This window comes from Aspergillus brunneoviolaceus, assembly GCF_003184695.1.
Source record: "Aspergillus brunneoviolaceus CBS 621.78 unplaced genomic scaffold BO95scaffold_56, whole genome shotgun sequence".
NCBI lineage: Eukaryota > Fungi > Ascomycota > Eurotiomycetes > Eurotiales > Aspergillaceae > Aspergillus > Aspergillus brunneoviolaceus.
In genome coordinates, this window is record NW_020290786.1 from 197,088 (window position 1) to 214,445 (window position 17,358).

Here is a 17,358-nt window from a genome sequence, read left to right on the forward strand (position 1 = left end):
ATGAACTATCCATTATGAAAATTCCCGTCGATATCCGGGCCTTCCAAGCGGACCCCAGCAGGCCCGGATATTTTGGACCGCAAAGCTTGCAGAGCGAGCAAGCAGGGCAGCTGGGAAAGCTCAGCTGGGGTGGGAACCCTGTCCGTGCCTCCCGTGCCGACCCAGCATCTTGGACCAATTGTCCCGATCGGAAAAGCCCAATCGAGTGAGTGCAGATCGCGAACCACATGGTGAAAGTTATTCAAGGACGATCGGTGGGGGGGCAGTGGGCTCCGGCACGGCAGGGAAGCTCGTCGGTTGGTGCGATGCCCATCCCGATCCTATTCAAGATTGCCGGGTGGAGTCTTTTAGGGCACCTTCCGTCACGGCAGATGCGAGATATTCAAGATATTCAAGAGAACTGGTGGAGTTCCTGCTCCATGACGATATCCTTCCGTGATTTTTCTTTGTTTTAAACCAGTCTAGTCTCGGCTGTTTTCAGCTTTTTACTTTTGCGTTTCTTGTTTGTTGTTGGTAGTTCTGTTGGAGTTGTCTTTCTGTTTCCCCTTCTGCCAGTCGCTGCCAGTCAGTATCATCATGGCGTCGCCTTTTCCTGCGATTGAGATACCCAATGTCGACCTCTGGACTTTGCTGTTCGAGAGGGCCGACCGTCCGTATGCTTTAGATAAAAGTGAGCGAAACATTTGCATGAGCATCACCAAAGTCGGTGCGACTTGCTAACTTCACTGCGACAGCACTCTTTTTGGATCCCTTGAGCGACCACACCCTCAGTTTCCGCCAACTCCGCCAACGCTCTCTCGCCTTCACAGAGGCGATCCAGACGCAATGGAAGTGGCAACCGGGAGAGGTGCTGATGGTGGTTGCGCCCAACTCGATTGCTCTCCCTGAAGTCATCTATGGCACATTGGCCGCGGGCGGGGTGGTGTGTCCGGTGAACCCGCACTACCGCGCCGACGAGCTGCGCCATCCCCTGACAGACGCGCGCGTGAAAGCCGTGGTAACCACCCAGGCACAGGCACCCGTGGTCTTCGAGGCCGCCGACCGCGCGGGGCTGTCGCGCGACCGGGTGTTGGTGCTGGATGCATTATCGCCCACGCTGGTGGTCGACCACCGCGATTCTCCCGCGCGCGATCGCCCTCACTACCCCCCGATCGCATCCCCCGAAGCCCTCGCGTTCCTGGTGTATTCCTCCGGGACGACAGGCTTGCCCAAGGGGGTGATGCTCTCGCACCGCAACCTGGTCGCCAACCTGGCGCAGAACGTGGCCATCGACGGGGCCAATCTGACAGCGGCCGACCGCGCGATTGCCGTACTGCCGTTTTTCCATATCTACGGTCCGTAGCCCTATCTATCTGTCTTTGTGAGAAAAAACAACTGACGATGCACGCCAAAAAGGAATCACCTACCTCCTCAACCTCACCGTCTTCATCGGCATGAGCATCACCGTCCTCCCGCGCTTTCAATTCGATCCCTTCTGCACCACCATCCAGCGGCACCGCATCACCTACGCCTACGTGGTGCCGCCCGTCGTGCTGGAGCTGGTGACCAACCCGCGCGTGGCGCAGTACGATCTGAGCTCGCTGCGCATGACCCTCTCCGCCGCCGCCCCGCTGGCCCTCGAGCTGATCCACGCCCTGCGCAAGAAGCTCGACATCCCGGTGCGCCAGGCCTACGGGATGAGCGAGTGTGCGCCTTGCACGCATCTACAGGTAGCTACTTGCCCCTTAGTCCGTCCACTTCCGTCTGCAGCCTCTCACACACTCCGGACAAACAGACCTTCGAAGAAGCCCTCACCCACCCCGGCTCCGTCGGCCGTCTCATGCCCAACATGACCGCCACCTTCGCCGCCGTCCCCGGCGAGGAATCCCCCACCCACGCACCAGGCACAAAGTCCCTCCCCGGCGAGCTATGGGTGACGGGCCCCAACGTGTTCAGCGGGTATCTGAACAACCCCAAAGCGGACGCGGAGTCGTTCGCCGACGACGCCCAACGCTTCTACAAAACGGGCGACGTGGGCTACGTCGACGCAGACGGAAACCTGTTCATCACCGACCGCGTCAAGGAGCTGATCAAGTACAACGGGTTCCAGGTGGCGCCCGCGGAGCTGGAGGGGATCATCCTGGGGTTCGAGGAGGTGGTGGCGGATGTGGCGGTGGTGGGGGTGGCTAGCGGGACGGCGGGAACGGAGTTGCCGCGGGCGTATGTGGTCGTCAAGGAGGGGGTGCTGGGGTCTGCGGAGCTGGGGAGGAGGATCGAGGCGTATGTGAAAGAGAGGGTGGTTAGTTATAAGCAGCTACGGGGTGGGGTCAGGTTTGTGGATGCCATCCCTAGGAATCCGTCGGGGAAGATCTTGCGGCGCGAGGTGAAGAGGTTGCAGAGGGAGGCGAAGCTGTAATTGTCCTTGATATCTATATATGCAAGGCGGGATATACTAGCGTGATATGGCATCTTGGGATTTGTTTGATTCAATATTTGGTGGCATCCTGTTCATCCGGGCGCTATCGTGCAACATAAGACAATTGTGACGCAACACCGCCTCGACATACTCCCGGAGAGGCTTGAGAAAGTCCCTGATTGCGCGCTCTCGGCATTTCTTCATCCTCGCTACCTAGTATGTTAGCCAATGCCATCCAGCGCAGTAGCTTAGCTTCTCAGAAGAGAGAGCCACGAAAGACGATTTATGCGAGACTGACAAAAAAGAAAAACGAAAGAGAGAGAGAGAAAGAGAGAAAGAAAGAGATGGATTTCTTACCGCACACCCACTCAGGGAGACGAAGCGGATGAGCACTGATTCTATCTTCCGAATGCCCGATCACATACGCCGTGACCTGCTCGAAGACGTCCGTGTCCCAAAAGTACCACGCCACCCAGGCCCACTCCATGGCCGTGTCGAGGTCGACCCAGTACGGATCCTTTCTCAGGGCCAGTGCGATGCTGGTGTCCATGTCGGGCACTCGATCCCACCCGCAGCCCCAGTAATCCAACACGGTGGCTAGGTGCCTGAGCTTACTGAGCCGATCATACCGCTCCGGGGGGATTGTCTGCCCGTGCAGGATGTACATCATGTCGATGAACGCAGTCTCGCTGTAGAGGTTCCCGTCGATAGTGAGATGGACGAAGCCCGTGGCGGTGAGAGACTGCGCCTCCTGCCAGGCGTTGTTGGTGAGCATCCGGTTGAAGACCGGGGACGCATCCATCAGAACTGCCTTCGAGACGATGAGGGTGCTGGTTCGGGTCTCCGGAGCGGAGGAGGGCACGGGGTGTTCGATGCGCAGGGCTATCTTGTCGGTGGCATCGGGGCTGATGTAGATGGTGGAGTCGGAGTCTGCGGTGGTGTCCGCTGGGGACATGGCTTGCTCGGAGGATGCCATCTTTGTGCAGTGGTTGAGGGGATGATGGGGGATGGTTGTTGGATGGAAGAAAGATTGCGTTTCTTTCTCTTGTGCAGAGTGAGTATTTATTAGGACCACGATTGCGCAGTCGCATTTCTCAGGTCGGTGCCTATCGGCCAGGTGAATCTTTGTTCTGCTTTGAGAGGAGACGTGCGTTATGATTGGCCGGTGCTCTTGGTGGGATAAATCAAACACGTCTTTAAGACTTAAGTTCTTGTCGTTGTCTGCGGCTTTCTTTTGTGATAGTTTTCAGTTGTGCTTGACAGCCAACGGGTAGCCTTCGGGTTGTTCTTGCTCTATCCTTCCCGCAGTTTGAACTTGGCGATAGAAGCGTCTGTCTGGATACGGCACCGCAAAGCCAGATCAATTTCTTCTCTCGAGAACATTGATCAGTGCCGAATTCAACTAAGCGAGTTATCTGAGAGCGGACTTATCAACATGGGCGCAACAGGCGGTCAGCAGCCTGGCCAGCGGGGCCTGACACATTTATTGGTCTCTGGGTATATCAGGGGGTCCTGGAAGTTCAGAATGAATATAGGGCCACGTTCATATAGAGTCAGCAGTCACGGTGCCTCTTTGGATTACTCAAGGAAAGTCTCCTGACTACGAGGATAGAACTATGTTAACTGTGATTTGCGACTATCATTTTCTGACATATCATTCTCCTGCATCATTAAATCACAAGCACTTCACTGAAGGACCGACCAAGCAGAGCAGTTCAGAAGACAAAACCGGTAGTACACAGAGACATAACCAAGTCAGATATTCAACATCCACTTATCAACACCAAGAGTGAAAAGCGGTTCCCAACGAAGTCATCCACACCTACCTGGCCATCATCTTCAAGCATTCCTCCAAGGTAACCGGCTTGATATTCAGCTTGCGGACAAACCGAGACACCGAGCCAGCATCACTATGGTCCACAGTCTGGTACATCCTCTCAATATGAATAATCCCCATATCCTGGCACCGGCGTCCTCGACACTCCGTCACGACGAGCTTAGCAAAGCTCAGACCAGAAAAAGGCGCAACCGGGTATGCCTCACGGGCAGCCTGCCGAATGTCCAGGTCCAGCAAGTCGCTCAGCAATGTTGCGCATTCGCCGCAGAAGCCTCTGTGGACCCATTCGGCGGGCCTTTCGCTGTTGTAGTGCATCGGCAAGCGGCGGATTATTGGCGTTAGGGCCTTCTTCCGGGCGGCGTTGAGCTTGTCTGCATGACAGTCAGTCTACGGCATGAAGAACGAAGGGGCGGAGTCATACCCAGCACGACAGGATGGAGTGGCAGTCCCTCGCCCTCGATCAGGTCGTCCGCAAAGTACACCGCGAGATTGCTGAAATCGCGGAAATCGCTTGATCGACGGAGTTGCCAGCAAACCCACAGACACTTCATATATGTCTCATAGGAAGGACTCAGAGTCTTCTTGACCTCTTTTAGCCATGCACGCATGGCTCGTCGAAATTCTGCCAGACACTGGTAGTAGTCGACTAGGAGCGCCACTTCGGTGATTGTGTCCACATTAAGACTCTTGGGCTCTGGTCGGCCATGCATTACTTGGAGAAAGATGAGGAAGGGTTGCAGATTCCACTTCTTGATCTCGAATCGGATATGTCCTTCTGTTGCGAGGTCGATAGTTTCTTTCCAGAGGCCGCTGAGCATTTGTTTGAATACGGGCGATGACAGAGCGAGGTGTTTCTCGGATGCTTGTATCAGATACTTGGGAGCTGGATGGGTTTCTGAGAGGGTCCGTTCGTCTTTGAGGATTTCATTCTATGAAAGGTTTGTCTAAGCGTCGGGTTTCGAGCTTGGATACGCAAGGGCTTACCTTCAGGGCTAGAGCGATTGTTGACGACGACTGGTTATCATCCTTAGGGATCAGTTCAGCTAGGTCGATGTAGGAACGCTGCATGCTACATGTTCCTGGGCGCGCTGAAGCAAATCCAAAGTTACAAGATTCGTGATCTTCTCGATAAGTGGAGTCTGAGGGTGTGGATGGCTCTTCTGTAAGGACAAAGATGACCTTTCCCTCCGGATGAAAGGAGTAAATGTTTGTGTCGGACATGGTGTACAACTATACGATGCTGAGCTCATGTAGATTTGAAAAAGAAGGGAAGAACGCGATGGTACAGGAAAGTTGTTGTGTGTTGTGTTGATTCATTTTGTTTAACTTCATTTCATTTCATCTCCATATGGATCACGTGCTGTCCCCGGGCGACTATGGATATGATTTTAGGTACACTGAGTGAATATCTTCCAAGTAGATTCTATCATATTTGCCTTGGCTTGACCCCGCACACCTTTGTTTTTTTATTTTTTTTATTTCTTTTTTTGCAGAAACGGTATGGAAAGAACAAAATCCAGAAACAACCTTATTCCAGAATATGGGTGATAAAGCTTGATGATGCCACAAACTAAGACCTTGCATTAAGTTATTCGGAGTTGATATAGCTTCTGTGGGTGAGGGTCTTCAGTTTCACACCCACCGCGAGATTGCGGATATTGAGGAATCTCTGCAAATCATACTTGTTGTTGCCACACTCTCCGTCCTCATACTCAGGGTTCACAAAGGACTCGACTTCTTCGACCAGCCTCTGATACGATTCGCCGATATATGGAGCCTTCGGCCACATGGGGTCTTTGATGCTGGCATCGTAAAGATTTCTCTGAAGGTACCCCAACATAATGGAACTGAAGTGAGAACAACACTCACCAGTACCCTTCAAAAACTTTATCTCCACTCTTTTCAATTTTCTTATGGCTTTCGCTATGGCTTGCTCTCGGTTCCTCTTAATCCTCTCTGCTAAACCGTCAGTAATGTGATTATGACAGGAAAAGAAAGCTTCACAGACCGATAATCCTCCCTGGCAAAGGCAGATTGTGAGAGTGCACCACCTCATAGCTTGTCTCAACGGCGACAAGAGTGTTTGCCTCAAACTCTTTGTTCAGGTTCCACACCCATGCCACATATATCCACTCCATCACTTCCTTGCCGTACTCGGAGGGACTCCCTGTCGCGGTGAGATTGTCGACCCACTGCAGGGCGAAGTACCGGGCGAGTGGTGCACACTGGCAGCGGTCCACCAGCAGTGCCAGGTCGACCAGTGTCGGGAGGTCGATTACTTCAGGCAGTACAGACGCTTGGCCGTGAATGATCCGCATCAATATCAGGATGGACTCAAGCCTCAAGCCCTCGAAGTCGGGCAGGAACTCTCTGCTGCACGAAGGTTCGGTGCTCTCTTGTTCTCTTCCGGTCCAGACTTTTGCAAAGAAAGGCGATGCTCGAATCAGGTGCTTGGTCGATACTCGGATACGATGCTCTTCTCCCTCCATTATATGGAAGAGTATCACGTCTCCTTCCGGGTCGACGATGTGTGTGTTTCTCTCTGCCATAGTGGAAGGGAAAACGTGGATGGGCTGATGACTTTGGTCTTGGGTTGAGGGTCGGGGGAGATGAAGATGGTGACAGAACGATAACGGTTGATTCCCTTGTGTCGGAGGAGATATTCCTTTTCTGACACCCGCTGATGACTACTGCATCAATCAGATGAAAGTTTCTGGAAGCTGGATGCTAGTCATGTGATAGGGCTCTGTTCCATGCCTCTCACTTGCAGCCTCGAGTATGTCCATCTTCTTGTTGCCTGAGGCTGCAACCTAGGCTCCTGACCAGGCTCAACATTCTCGTAACACCTGGGCTCCTGGGTTACAATCTGGCACATTCGCGCTTCATCCCTAATGTTGTTGAAACTGGTAACCTGTCATAGACGAAATTGCCAGTCTTACAATGAGTCTTAGATTCAGCATGAGTGTAAACATTCACCGCTAGGATATTACTATAATCATCCGGGTTTGTGATGGAATAGCCGCATCTAGATATTTACCTCTGATGGATTCGACATAGAATCTTGGAAAGCCTTCGCTGTACTCATTGTAGTCTACACCAATTAATTATCAAGCTCCCTAAAAGAGGTCAAATAGTTTCCTTATCAGCGACCTTGACCAACTCGATCAAGAATATCATTCCAAGCTTTCAACAGCACCATGTTGCCGAATATCTTTATCTCCTCTTACCATCACAAACCCAACCAAGGACAAGAGGTGAGAGTCCAGTACCTTAGAGTGGAGGCGACTCGCATGTATATATCTTGCTGGTTATCCTCAGCCAGAGTGCGCACCGTCAAACAGAATACTTAAGATCATCCAGGATGCTAATGTCTTCGCTCAAGCAAGAGTCCCGAGCAATAAAGTGTTCACTAGCTTCTCCCATCCAACTCCGGATATCAGAATACTGCCTGGCACGACCACAAATTCATCATGTTCATCAAAGAGACGGTCGCAAGCTGCAGACAGAAGATGGGCTATTCTTTGCCAACCCGGCTGCCACGGATTAAGATAAGCCGGTGGCCGGAATATAACCGTTTATACGGGAAGGAGTCTCCAGGCTTTCCTTGATTGTGCACCTTGAGAAGATTTGATACCTACCTCACAATGGGAAACGGATTTATCCGAACCGAATGTCCCGAAAAGAGATAGCAATGACAAAGATTATGTCTCGACAAGGGGGCGGCAATGGAAGTCGAGCACGTCCTTACCTTGAATACCGCCCTGGCCGCCTGTCGATTGCTTCAACCGCATTTTTTTTAATCCGTCTTGACGCTCGGGTTATGAGACCCTGCTTGCAGAGACCGTCTTGTATTGATTTTGACGTCATGCCTATCGAACATTCACATCGTTTGTTATCCTCTTCCGTTGCTCATCAATCAACCGGGATGGAGCATATATGTTCAAATATCTTGACAACGGACCCACTCATTCCAAAACTGAGCAACTGCCTGTACAGCCCCTGAGGCATCTGCAACTGTATGGACACGTGCAAAGTGATTAGCAAGGAAAACGCAAGGGTGTGCATGTCATGAGTGATTTACAACTAGGAGGATTATGGTTATGGGACTTAGGAAAATTATATCTGGTTCCTTGAGTGCTGTGGGCGGAGATTGGGAAGACGATCCACAGAAGGTGGTTGAACCCACATACTCAAACTATAGCCAGCGGGTTTATCCTGATTCTCGTTGACCCGGCCAAGCCAGACTCCAAATAGGCAAAGGAGCATATCATGAGCAAGTTCAGACAGGACCGCGCAAAAGGGAAGGTTTAGTGCCTTGCAGTGACTACTAGGTAGGTAGCACCACCGGGGCGGTACACCAACTGGCACGCCAGTCATCTTTCCTCTTTAGACATCTTTTGTTTGCTCGACTCACAACTGACTCTCCCTTCACTCACCACTGACTCTTCTATCACTTACAGCTGATTTTCTCATCACCCACAAATCTCTCTTATCACTCAAAACTCATTCTTCCGCGACTGTTGACCTTCCAATCACATCCAACCGACTCTCCGATCACCTCCCACCCAAAAGAAGCCTTCACCACTCGTCTCAATTCTTTCATCGTGTTTAACTCTCTACTCGACCACTCGATGATCTCAACAACCACGTCTCTACTCAGCTCGATGAATCTAACAACTGCGTCTCTACTGAGCTCGTTAAGTTCAACGGCTACGCTCTAGGGGTCGAATGAGGACCTACACTGCTTCACCACACGCCGTTGGCTGTGGAATGAGAAACAGCAACTTCAGAACCGCTTCACGCCCTTCGACGTGCAAGCGCTTCAGGAAATTGCTGCCAGCAGTATAGAAGCTGAGAAATGCGTCTTAATCACCAAGCTGGGGGAGGGTGGCTCGAACAGAACAGTCTAACTCACGATGGACGATGGCAGAAAAGTGGTTGCGAAGATCCCTTACTCAATCGCAGGTCCCCAGTACTACACCACAGCATCTGAAGTCGCCACTATGGAATTTGTGCGTGTCTGATCCTTCTCCTCTTCCTTACGTCGCTGGTCCCAGTCTCTCAACTCTTGCTCACACATGAAAATGATCTTTGCAGGCTCGGACGGTTCTCAACATTCCTACTCCAAAGGTTCTTGCGTGGTGCGCGGATAGTCGATGCAGGGTTGGATCTGAGTACATCATTATGGAGGTTGCCCGCGGGACTCGACTGGCAGATGTGCGGGATGACCTAGCTCTCGAGGAGAAGCTCAAGGTCACTGATAGCCTTGTTGCGCTGCAGAAGAAGTTATTCTCGGTGGCTTTGAATTGGTTCACACCTCGATCCCTCTGCCTTGTTGCGATAGGCTAACCATGTTATAGCTACGGTAGCCTGTATTATGCCACAGAGAATATCCCTGGCGCTCTTCCGGCACAGCTCGTTGGAGATATCCCCGAGAAAATACAAGAACAAGTAGCGACCCGGTTTGTGGTTGGGCCAGTGACAGAGCATGACTTTTGGACAAAAGAGCGTGCACAAATGACTATTGACCGCGGTCCCTGTACGATTTTCCATTCTCATGTCGCCTTCTCTCTGCCAGTTTCATATCGCCTCTCCCATATCATATTTCTCTCTTTCCAAGCTAGTTTCCTCAAGGGATGCAACCACAGGACTACGTCACCTCTCTGGCCCATCGCGAGAAGGCCTGGATACAACAACATGCGATTCCGAAACCCGACGATGCCACGATGACCCAGAACTGCCCCGCTAGTCATCGGTGTCTGCTTGACAAGTACCTCCAAGTGGCACCGTATCTTCTCCCCAACGAGCCCGCCATCCTTGCACCGTACCTCTGCCACAGCGATCTCAATCCCGCAAACATCTTCGTGAGTGACGGAGAGATTACCAGCGTGATCGACTGGCAGGGCGTATGGGGCACCCCACTCATGCTCGGCGGACGGCACCCAAGCTTTATCCGCTTTGAGGGGAAACCGATTCTCACTCTTCCCGAAGGTTTCGCCGAGCTCGGCAGCAAAGAACAGTCTGCGATCGAAGCCCAGATGGAACAGACCATCATTTGTGATTTCTATCAGACACGAGTGGCGGAAGAGATCCCACTCCTCAATCGCGTGTTCTACCAGGAATTCGGCATGCTGCGGTGTTGGCCCATTCAGTTTGTGGGCGACGCCTGGGATGATGATATCATTCGCCTGAGGGATAGTTTGATCCAGATTTAGAAGTGAGTTCACACCGCTACTGATCCTGGTCTGCGTTGTTCGCTTATTAAATCCCTCTTCCAGACACTGGGAAGAGATGGGCTTTGGGTTTCCATGCCCTCTCCATTTCACAGAGGACGAGCTTCGGGTCCACGATGAGGAAACCATAGGCTGGAACAATATACAGGGGTTCTGGGACGTAATCTCCCCATTAGTGGCGAGAGATGGCTTCGTTCATTCCGACATGTACGAGGAGGCTGCTCACATGTTCAAATACGTGCGGAACTGGGGCTTGGAGCACGTCACGGGTAAGGTGAAGGAAAGGTTTGAGCACGCAACGCTGATGGCTGCGGATGTCGAAGTTGAGGCAGTGAATACCGGAGGATCCGGGGATAGCTGATCGACGCAAAAGCTCCAAGGGGCTGATACCGCACACGAACGGATATGTGCAAGGGCGCCATGCCGTTGCCATCCTGTCCGGCTTGCTTCAGAATTCTCGAGCTGGACCTCTACGTGGAATACAGTTCCGTCTGGCCCAAGCACGACGACACTTGACCCGCCCAGTTGATATAGACGCGCAATCTGTTTCGCTTCTACAGTATCCGGAATAGTGGCTTCGTAATGGAGCCGGGTGTCGCAGGTCTTCACACCGCAATTCCTTGAAGCGCAAATAGAATCTATGGGATAGACAAGTTAGCCCCATAATGTGCCAAGCGTGAAGCAACACACCTTCTCGATGTAGCGAACACCAACGGAAATGCCGTCATCATCCAGGAATTCTTCTTCATCTCCGAATAACTCATTATCCTTATCGAGACATGTCAGACATGACACGACAACTTCAGTGAAGACGTTTCCCATCAAAGCTGGCAACTTGTTTCGAGCCAGGTCAACAAACATTCTCTTGATTTGGTAGGCTGCTCGTCTTTGATCTTTTTCAACAATAAGCTCCTTGATTGATAACGAAGGCCCTGGAATAGGCTGGCCGTAATCTCCCGAGTACTCGACGAAGGAAGTCCACAGTCCAATCTCCAACAGACAGACCCCGAGGCTATATACGTCATGCTGCATGATATATTCATCTTCGGGATGTATCCCCTGGCGTCGTGGATGACGGTAGATGTTCCTCTCCCAAGCCTTGTCGCCACTCAAGTGGGTCGGGCCTTCCGCCAGTCGAAATTGGTCGAAGCCAACTAGATAAGGCGTACCCAGACGGTCTGCATGCGATCTGCAAATGATGATATTCTCTGGGGTAATGCTTTTGTGGACGAATGACGACGAGTGTAAGAACACGACCGATCGAGCCAGGGAATTTGCAAACTTCACCCGCTCGTTTAGAGTAAAGCTGCGCTCAGCACGTGTCGACAGGATATAGCGAAGACTACCAATAGGACCTTGCTGCTGATTTTGTGGGACAGGAAAAATAAGATCGAAGGTCCTTTCCGTCCTCAGTACGCCGCGACAGGACAGAAGGCCAAATGTGTCCGGATCGACTTTGGAAAGGATGCGCGCTAGATCGCGAACGTCCCTGGTGCGGCTACGGAGGTCGTTTTGTCGCCTGATCGGGATGCGGTCGACAACTACCACCCCTTCATCGGTGCGAGCAAGCCATGAAGAAGACGAAGTAATCGCCGTGTAGCGTCCAATGACGAAATCCTTCCCCAGGAAAATCGAGGCGGAGCTCTCCCCGTCGTGAATTCGGTGGGCTTGACGCAGATTTACCACGGTCGAAACGGCCTTGCTCTCGGCAGCCCTCTTCCCACTAAACTCCTGATCGATTGTCTGGACGGCCAGGCGGCTCAAGAAGAACCATGATGGGTCGAAGGTTCTCTGCCATTGCTCCAACTCTTCAACGACGTGTTCGAGAGATTCCTTGGCATACACGGCGTATTTGATGCGCTTAAAGCGGGACACTTTCAGCAGTATGCGCGCGAGGGGAGAGTCTATGGGCTTCTCGTGTGAGGTTTCAGCTTCGAGGTCGACACTCAGACTCTGAATGCTCTTGACTGCGGCCTTGAGCTTGCTTCGGAGTACTTGGAGCACCTGAAATTGATGGATCTGCAAAGCACCCGGGAGAGCCTCCCATACGGCCTGGAGTGCGGACAATTGTTGCTCGATCTTGATCCAGTGACCCTTGATTTTCAGATTGGCTTCTTGCAATTCGCGCTCAGCTGAACGGTATGCTTCACAACGTGCGTACAAGTCCTTTCCAAGGCTGACCTGGTCAGCTTCATGGAAAGTAAGGGGGCAGGAAGGTTGGGACTATAGTGCTGAAAAGACTCACTGGATGCACAACTGCAGCATGGAAGCAACTGAAAACGCAAACGAGGCAGGGTCCATGGTGTGTAGGAAGTGAATGAGTGTGATGACGAGGGAGAAAGAGAAGTACTTAAGAGATGTTTTGTTGTCCTTGTTTGTGACCCCGCGCTGGCAAAAAAGCAACTCGTGATGCGACTGTTCCCATTGGATCGTCAATCGTCTCCCCCGCAAACTAACTTGAAAGCCATCTCACTCATCCCACTCACTCCAGCCTCGTCCTTTTCAACTCATCTTCTTTCCTTCCCCACCTTTTGTGGGCCTTTCAGCTTCCACCTTCTTTTCATTCTCCTTCCTTTTTTCTTTCTTCATCATTCATCCTCCGGATTTTATAGTGCTATGATGCTACCCAACGCGCAGCGCCATGTCCATTTCGTCGTTGCAATATGCCGACTTGCTACACTTGGTGCAAGGGAATCCAGAACTTGCTGATAAGATCAGAACCTTGCGATTGGGCTTAGAAGCTGACGACCTGCTCGAACACTTCAAATACGACGCCATGATTGACCAGAATTGCACCACCCATACCGAATACGAGCGAAATGACAGTCACGCTATCCGCATCGTGAGGAGGAAATGGTACCGCCGCCCCGACCCCTTAGGATGGGGGATATACGGCAAGGTCTGGCTGGAGAGTGATGAGGCCGACACGCATCTTCGGGCAGTCAAGGTCGTGCAAAAGAACATGATGGAACGCGATAGCATCGACTACAAGAGGGAGATTCTCGCACTGGCCAAGTTCTCGAAACCGCAGTACCAACAGCAGGAGGTCCTGGTCAGCTTTCTGGGCTGGTTGGAAGACCCCTCCAACCTTTATCTTTATATGGAGTTCTTCCCACTAGGGGATCTCGAGAGTCACATATCCGAGTCCATCCCCGAAGAAGAGGTCAAGGATATCACCACCAATCTCCTTAACGGCCTACGGATCATCCACGCTGAGCAGTTCACCCACCGCGACCTCAAACCCGGCAACATCTTCGTGGCCCGAAAGCCCCCGGTCGCCCGATGGTGGGTCAAGATTGGCGACTTTGGCATTGCGAAACGAGTGAACCATGAGAGGACAGCCCTTTACACTTCCATTGGTACTCCAAAGTACACTGCTCCAGAGGTGAGCGGAGATCTGGATACCGACGAACCAACATCAATCTATGATAACGCAGCCGATATGTGGTCTTTGGGCTGCGTGATATTCAGGATCGCTACTCAGCAAGACCCATTTCCGACGCGTAGAGACGTGCGGAGGTTCTGTGACGGGCGGGCACCCTTTCCCGACGAACCACTTCGGGGAAAAATGGGTCTGGATGGAGTGAAGTTTGTCAAGGCGCTCATCTCTCCTTTACCCACCGAGCGCATAACTGCAGAGGCCGCTCTTGGTATGGCTTGGATTCAAAATCATAATCGGAACACGCTCGTAGCGACGGATGATGAATGGGTTGACGGATCGAGCCACATGCCTACGCCAGGTCGAAGCACGTCATCCATTGACTTTAACAAGGCTCCAAAGGATCAGATAGCAACGACCAGCGACGAATTTCATTCCCTGCTGGGTCACCCGAGTTCTGGAACTGAGAAGGTTCCTTCTACTCCCAAAGGGGGATTAACGATACGAAGCGGCAAAACCCAGGCTCAGTCGATTCGCCGAAGACCTGAAGTGCCAGAAGCTCGTACTGCTGAGCCTACTTTACCCTCTTCACGAAGCCCTTTTTCTCTGAGTCATACAGACCCTCCAAGGCATACGATATTAAGCTCGAGCGACAAAGTTCCGTCCCAGCAGCATCATTCCAAACCCGATTCTGCGTCTGCGCAGGCCCTTCGTCCTAGCCCTGCGGTTTTTGAGGAACATAAAGCAAAGCAGTCTCAAGCCGCAGGACAAGCCAGAAATCCGCAACAAGATGACAGGTCAGAGGCTGCAGGTGCGTCCTCCGAGATAGTCTCTTTTCAGGGGCATTCTGGCACTCTACGAGATGGGAAGGTCACTTCTACGAGACGGCCAGGACGAAGACAAAGGTATCCTGCCAAGCAGTCTTCACAGTCCGAAATACCAGAGCCCATTCTGTCCGGTGTCGAGGGCCACACAAGCGTCTTCAAGGCGCATGTGGTGCCGGAGAACCACACGTTGAAGTGAGTGTAAAATTCTCTTGGGCTCTATTGCGCCGCGTCATGTCTGATAAATGTTTGCTGCAGCATCATCGCCATCCATGGTATGGAGAACACGGCAGACGGAGCCTGGACTCACATTGATGGCGGGGTTGAAGTCAACTGGCTTACACATCCCGACATGCTTCCCAAAGCCTTGCCCACGGCCAGCATATACACATTTGAGTGGAGAATGCCTTTCGGTAGCGGAATCATAAGCGGGGTGCTACGGCGCCGTGGGTTTGAGCTCAGGCATAAGTGGCAGGAGGCGCTGACTCGGACGCCAAAACCCACGGTTGTCATTGCTTGTGACTTTGGTGGGCTAGTGCTGGCCAGCGTCAGTAACCTCCCATCCAAGTTCCCGAGCCCCTAGGGCTTGAGGCTGAGGCCGTGCTAACCAGTATAACTTCACAGGCTCTCGCCCAAGCCGAAGGCAGGCGCGACGCACAAGCATGGCTACTGGACTCCCTACGAGGCCTAGTCTTTCTCGGGACTCCGTTCCGCGGAGCCGATGACGACGGGCTAAAGCGATGGGAGGCCTACCACTCCCACATCGTGCAGTTGTGTCAGGCGAAGTCTGACTTATCAGCCCTCGACTGGTTGAGCCGAGGGCGACTGATCAACATTCTGAGCATTGTCCACACGCCCTTTCTCCAAGAAATCTGCCAAGGCTTGGAGAGGGCAATCACCAACCACAACCGCACCATCCCCACCGTCTGTTACTACGAGATCCACGACACCAAGTTCAAACGGAGCCCACTCACGTTCAAGCGGCCGGCCAAGCCGGGCGTGCTGGTCGAATCCACCGACGCCTGGCCCGGCATCACCTCCGTCCACCACGCGGGCCTACCCACTGATCACCGCGGGTTGAATAAATTTGCCGGCCCGCATGATCCCAGCTATCGCAAGCTACGAGATCAGATTCTCGCTTTTGTGGGCGATACCGTGCCGCGGACTCTGCCCTCAGAATGTAGGTGTTCCCTCCTTTGCTTGGCTTGATTTATACTTGCCGTTTCAAGTGAGGATTCGCTAACAGGTCGATAGGGGACTATGATGACGTTCATGTGGAGGAGTATGCGACTCGGTAGCGGCCTGGACATGGTCATACAAGGGACTTGCAGTCGAGGTGACTTCCGGTCAGCCAGAAGCAATAAGTTTCGATTTTCACAGAGACACGAGATGTCTAAGGCTTTCCCACCGACCCTCTACCTTAAAATCCATGGTATTGGACAATCGATCGACCCAGCCTTCCTCGGCATATAACCTGATTCATGGAACCCGTTCTATCTTGTACATTTAGTATATAAATGTGATTCTGCGGATATTCAAGGACGGGCGGGCGTGCCGAGGGACTTCGGTCGCTTTGACGCCCCACTGAAGACAAAGGAAAACCTGTGAATTCAACAACATCCGATATGGTGTAGTGGCTAACATCGCCGTCTCTCACACGGCAGCCGGGGGTTCGATTCCCCCTATCGGAGCTCAACTTCTCCTTTTTTTGTGCTGTCTTGTCTTGTCTTGTCTGTATCTCTACACTCTGGCTCTAGCTGTCTTCGTCTCCTTTTCTTCTTGTCCTATCACTCATTTTCTCTCATTCATAGAGATGACAGTTCGCAATATCCGAAATAAATCGGCACCAGCAGGCAATCCCGATCCGCGGGCTGTGTCGGGTAGCACCGTGCCCTTGTGGGAGCCTCCACATCACGGGATCACTGTCTCTGCATTCCTGGTATCGGAGGATATCATCTTTGAATCAAAACTTAGCTTGAGGACTTGAAACTCTGCAGATGGGTTAGTTGAGTACACGTCTCGCCGATAAATACTCCCGAGAGACGGCGGAAATAGATGATGGAAATGAGAAATTGGGAAATTGGGAAATCAGCAACGCGAAACCGTCTAGCGTTATAGAGATAGTATATCTTGATAAGGCGCAGACGGTTCAAAGGGGAGATACCTATCCCGCAGCTCGGTGGTTTTTGCATCGGTGTAGAAGATCATTATGATGCACCGGTAGTATGATATCTTGAGTACAGGAAATTTCCCCTCGGTCAAGTTGAACCCCCGAATATAAGTTTGATTATATAGGTTTAAGTGGGGGCGTCAAACATCATATGCTCTTAATTTACGTATAGTATCTAGTGCAAGATCCTGTGCCGGAGAAATATATCTTCCTACTCGGTGGGATTTGGCCAATTTATCCCAACCCCCAGACTGCATCCTTCTCATTCCATCCAACAGGGACAAACATAAATCACTTGCTGCACAATAGTAGCGAAGGCAGGGTTTCGCCTGCTAAGAGCCTTCCATCTGGAAAATGTAAACAGAAGACTGACACAGACTTCATCGAGGACCTCGGAAGGTTATGGTTCCCCTTCGGCGGGATAAGGTTGAACCCCCGACAACCCCGATCGCCGAACCGCCGGGAAACCCGCCGAGGGGTTGAACCTTACGCCGAAATCTCCGACCCGCTCGGCGGGATT

The 17,358-nt window shown here is 52.1% G+C and overlaps 7 protein-coding genes and 1 non-coding gene across 8 annotated transcripts; 4 read left to right on the plus strand and 4 right to left on the minus strand.

Moving 5' to 3' along the window:
* Positions 1-576: 576 nt before the first annotated feature.
* BO95DRAFT_475406 (acetyl-CoA synthetase-like protein) lies at positions 577-2,395 on the plus strand (the record flags this gene model as incomplete). Its single annotated transcript, XM_025589849.1, has 4 exons — positions 577-670; positions 735-1,334; positions 1,396-1,709; positions 1,775-2,395. The coding sequence occupies 4 exons, from the start codon at positions 577-579 to the stop codon at positions 2,393-2,395; spliced, it is 1,629 nt and encodes a 542-aa protein (XP_025439729.1).
* Positions 2,396-2,465: 70 nt separating this feature from the next.
* On the minus strand, positions 2,466-3,371 carry BO95DRAFT_434248 (uncharacterized protein; the record flags this gene model as incomplete). Its single annotated transcript, XM_025585131.1, has 3 exons — positions 2,466-2,498; positions 2,547-2,608; positions 2,753-3,371. The coding sequence occupies 3 exons, from the start codon at positions 3,369-3,371 to the stop codon at positions 2,466-2,468; spliced, it is 714 nt and encodes a 237-aa protein (XP_025439730.1).
* An 846-nt stretch (positions 3,372-4,217) lies between these two features.
* Positions 4,218-5,453, minus strand: BO95DRAFT_466197 (uncharacterized protein; the record flags this gene model as incomplete). Its single annotated transcript, XM_025589195.1, has 3 exons — positions 4,218-4,603; positions 4,654-5,161; positions 5,217-5,453. The coding sequence occupies 3 exons, from the start codon at positions 5,451-5,453 to the stop codon at positions 4,218-4,220; spliced, it is 1,131 nt and encodes a 376-aa protein (XP_025439731.1).
* Positions 5,454-5,820: 367 nt separating this feature from the next.
* Positions 5,821-6,781, minus strand: BO95DRAFT_434250 (uncharacterized protein; the record flags this gene model as incomplete). Its single annotated transcript, XM_025585132.1, has 2 exons — positions 5,821-6,188; positions 6,241-6,781. The coding sequence occupies 2 exons, from the start codon at positions 6,779-6,781 to the stop codon at positions 5,821-5,823; spliced, it is 909 nt and encodes a 302-aa protein (XP_025439732.1).
* Positions 6,782-8,326: 1,545 nt separating this feature from the next.
* On the plus strand, positions 8,327-10,826 carry BO95DRAFT_455275 (phosphotransferase family protein; the record flags this gene model as incomplete). Its single annotated transcript, XM_025588323.1, has 7 exons — positions 8,327-8,404; positions 8,954-9,136; positions 9,179-9,244; positions 9,330-9,541; positions 9,593-9,771; positions 9,867-10,430; positions 10,522-10,826. 7 exons carry the CDS (start codon positions 8,327-8,329, stop codon positions 10,824-10,826), a joined length of 1,587 nt encoding a protein of 528 aa, XP_025439733.1.
* Positions 10,827-11,070: 244 nt separating this feature from the next.
* On the minus strand, positions 11,071-12,766 carry BO95DRAFT_466200 (uncharacterized protein; the record flags this gene model as incomplete). The annotated part of the gene is made up of 3 exons (XM_025589196.1): positions 11,071-11,103; positions 11,156-12,641; positions 12,711-12,766. 3 exons carry the CDS (start codon positions 12,764-12,766, stop codon positions 11,071-11,073), a joined length of 1,575 nt encoding a protein of 524 aa, XP_025439734.1.
* Positions 12,767-12,971: 205 nt separating this feature from the next.
* Positions 12,972-16,302, plus strand: BO95DRAFT_214844 (kinase-like protein). Its single transcript, XM_025581146.1, has 4 exons — positions 12,972-14,863; positions 14,927-15,215; positions 15,293-15,848; positions 15,923-16,302. The coding sequence occupies exons 1-4, from the start codon at positions 13,107-13,109 to the stop codon at positions 15,964-15,966; spliced, it is 2,646 nt and encodes an 881-aa protein (XP_025439735.1). The 5' UTR covers positions 12,972-13,106; the 3' UTR covers positions 15,967-16,302.
* Positions 16,288-16,359, plus strand: BO95DRAFT_t226. The gene has a single exon. It is a non-coding gene; the product is annotated as a tRNA-Glu (tRNA).
* The last annotated feature ends 999 nt before the right edge of the window (positions 16,360-17,358 follow it).

Coding starts and splice junctions, on each gene's coding strand:
- BO95DRAFT_214844 (XM_025581146.1), top strand. CDS start 13,107: ATGTCCATTTCGTCGTTGCAATATGCCGACTTGCTACACTTGGTGCAA. Junction 14,864..14,926: donor CCGGAGAACCACACGTTGAA/GTGAGTGTAAAA, acceptor TGTTTGCTGCAG/CATCATCGCCATCCATGGTA. Junction 15,849..15,922: donor GCGGACTCTGCCCTCAGAAT/GTAGGTGTTCCC, acceptor ACAGGTCGATAG/GGGACTATGATGACGTTCAT.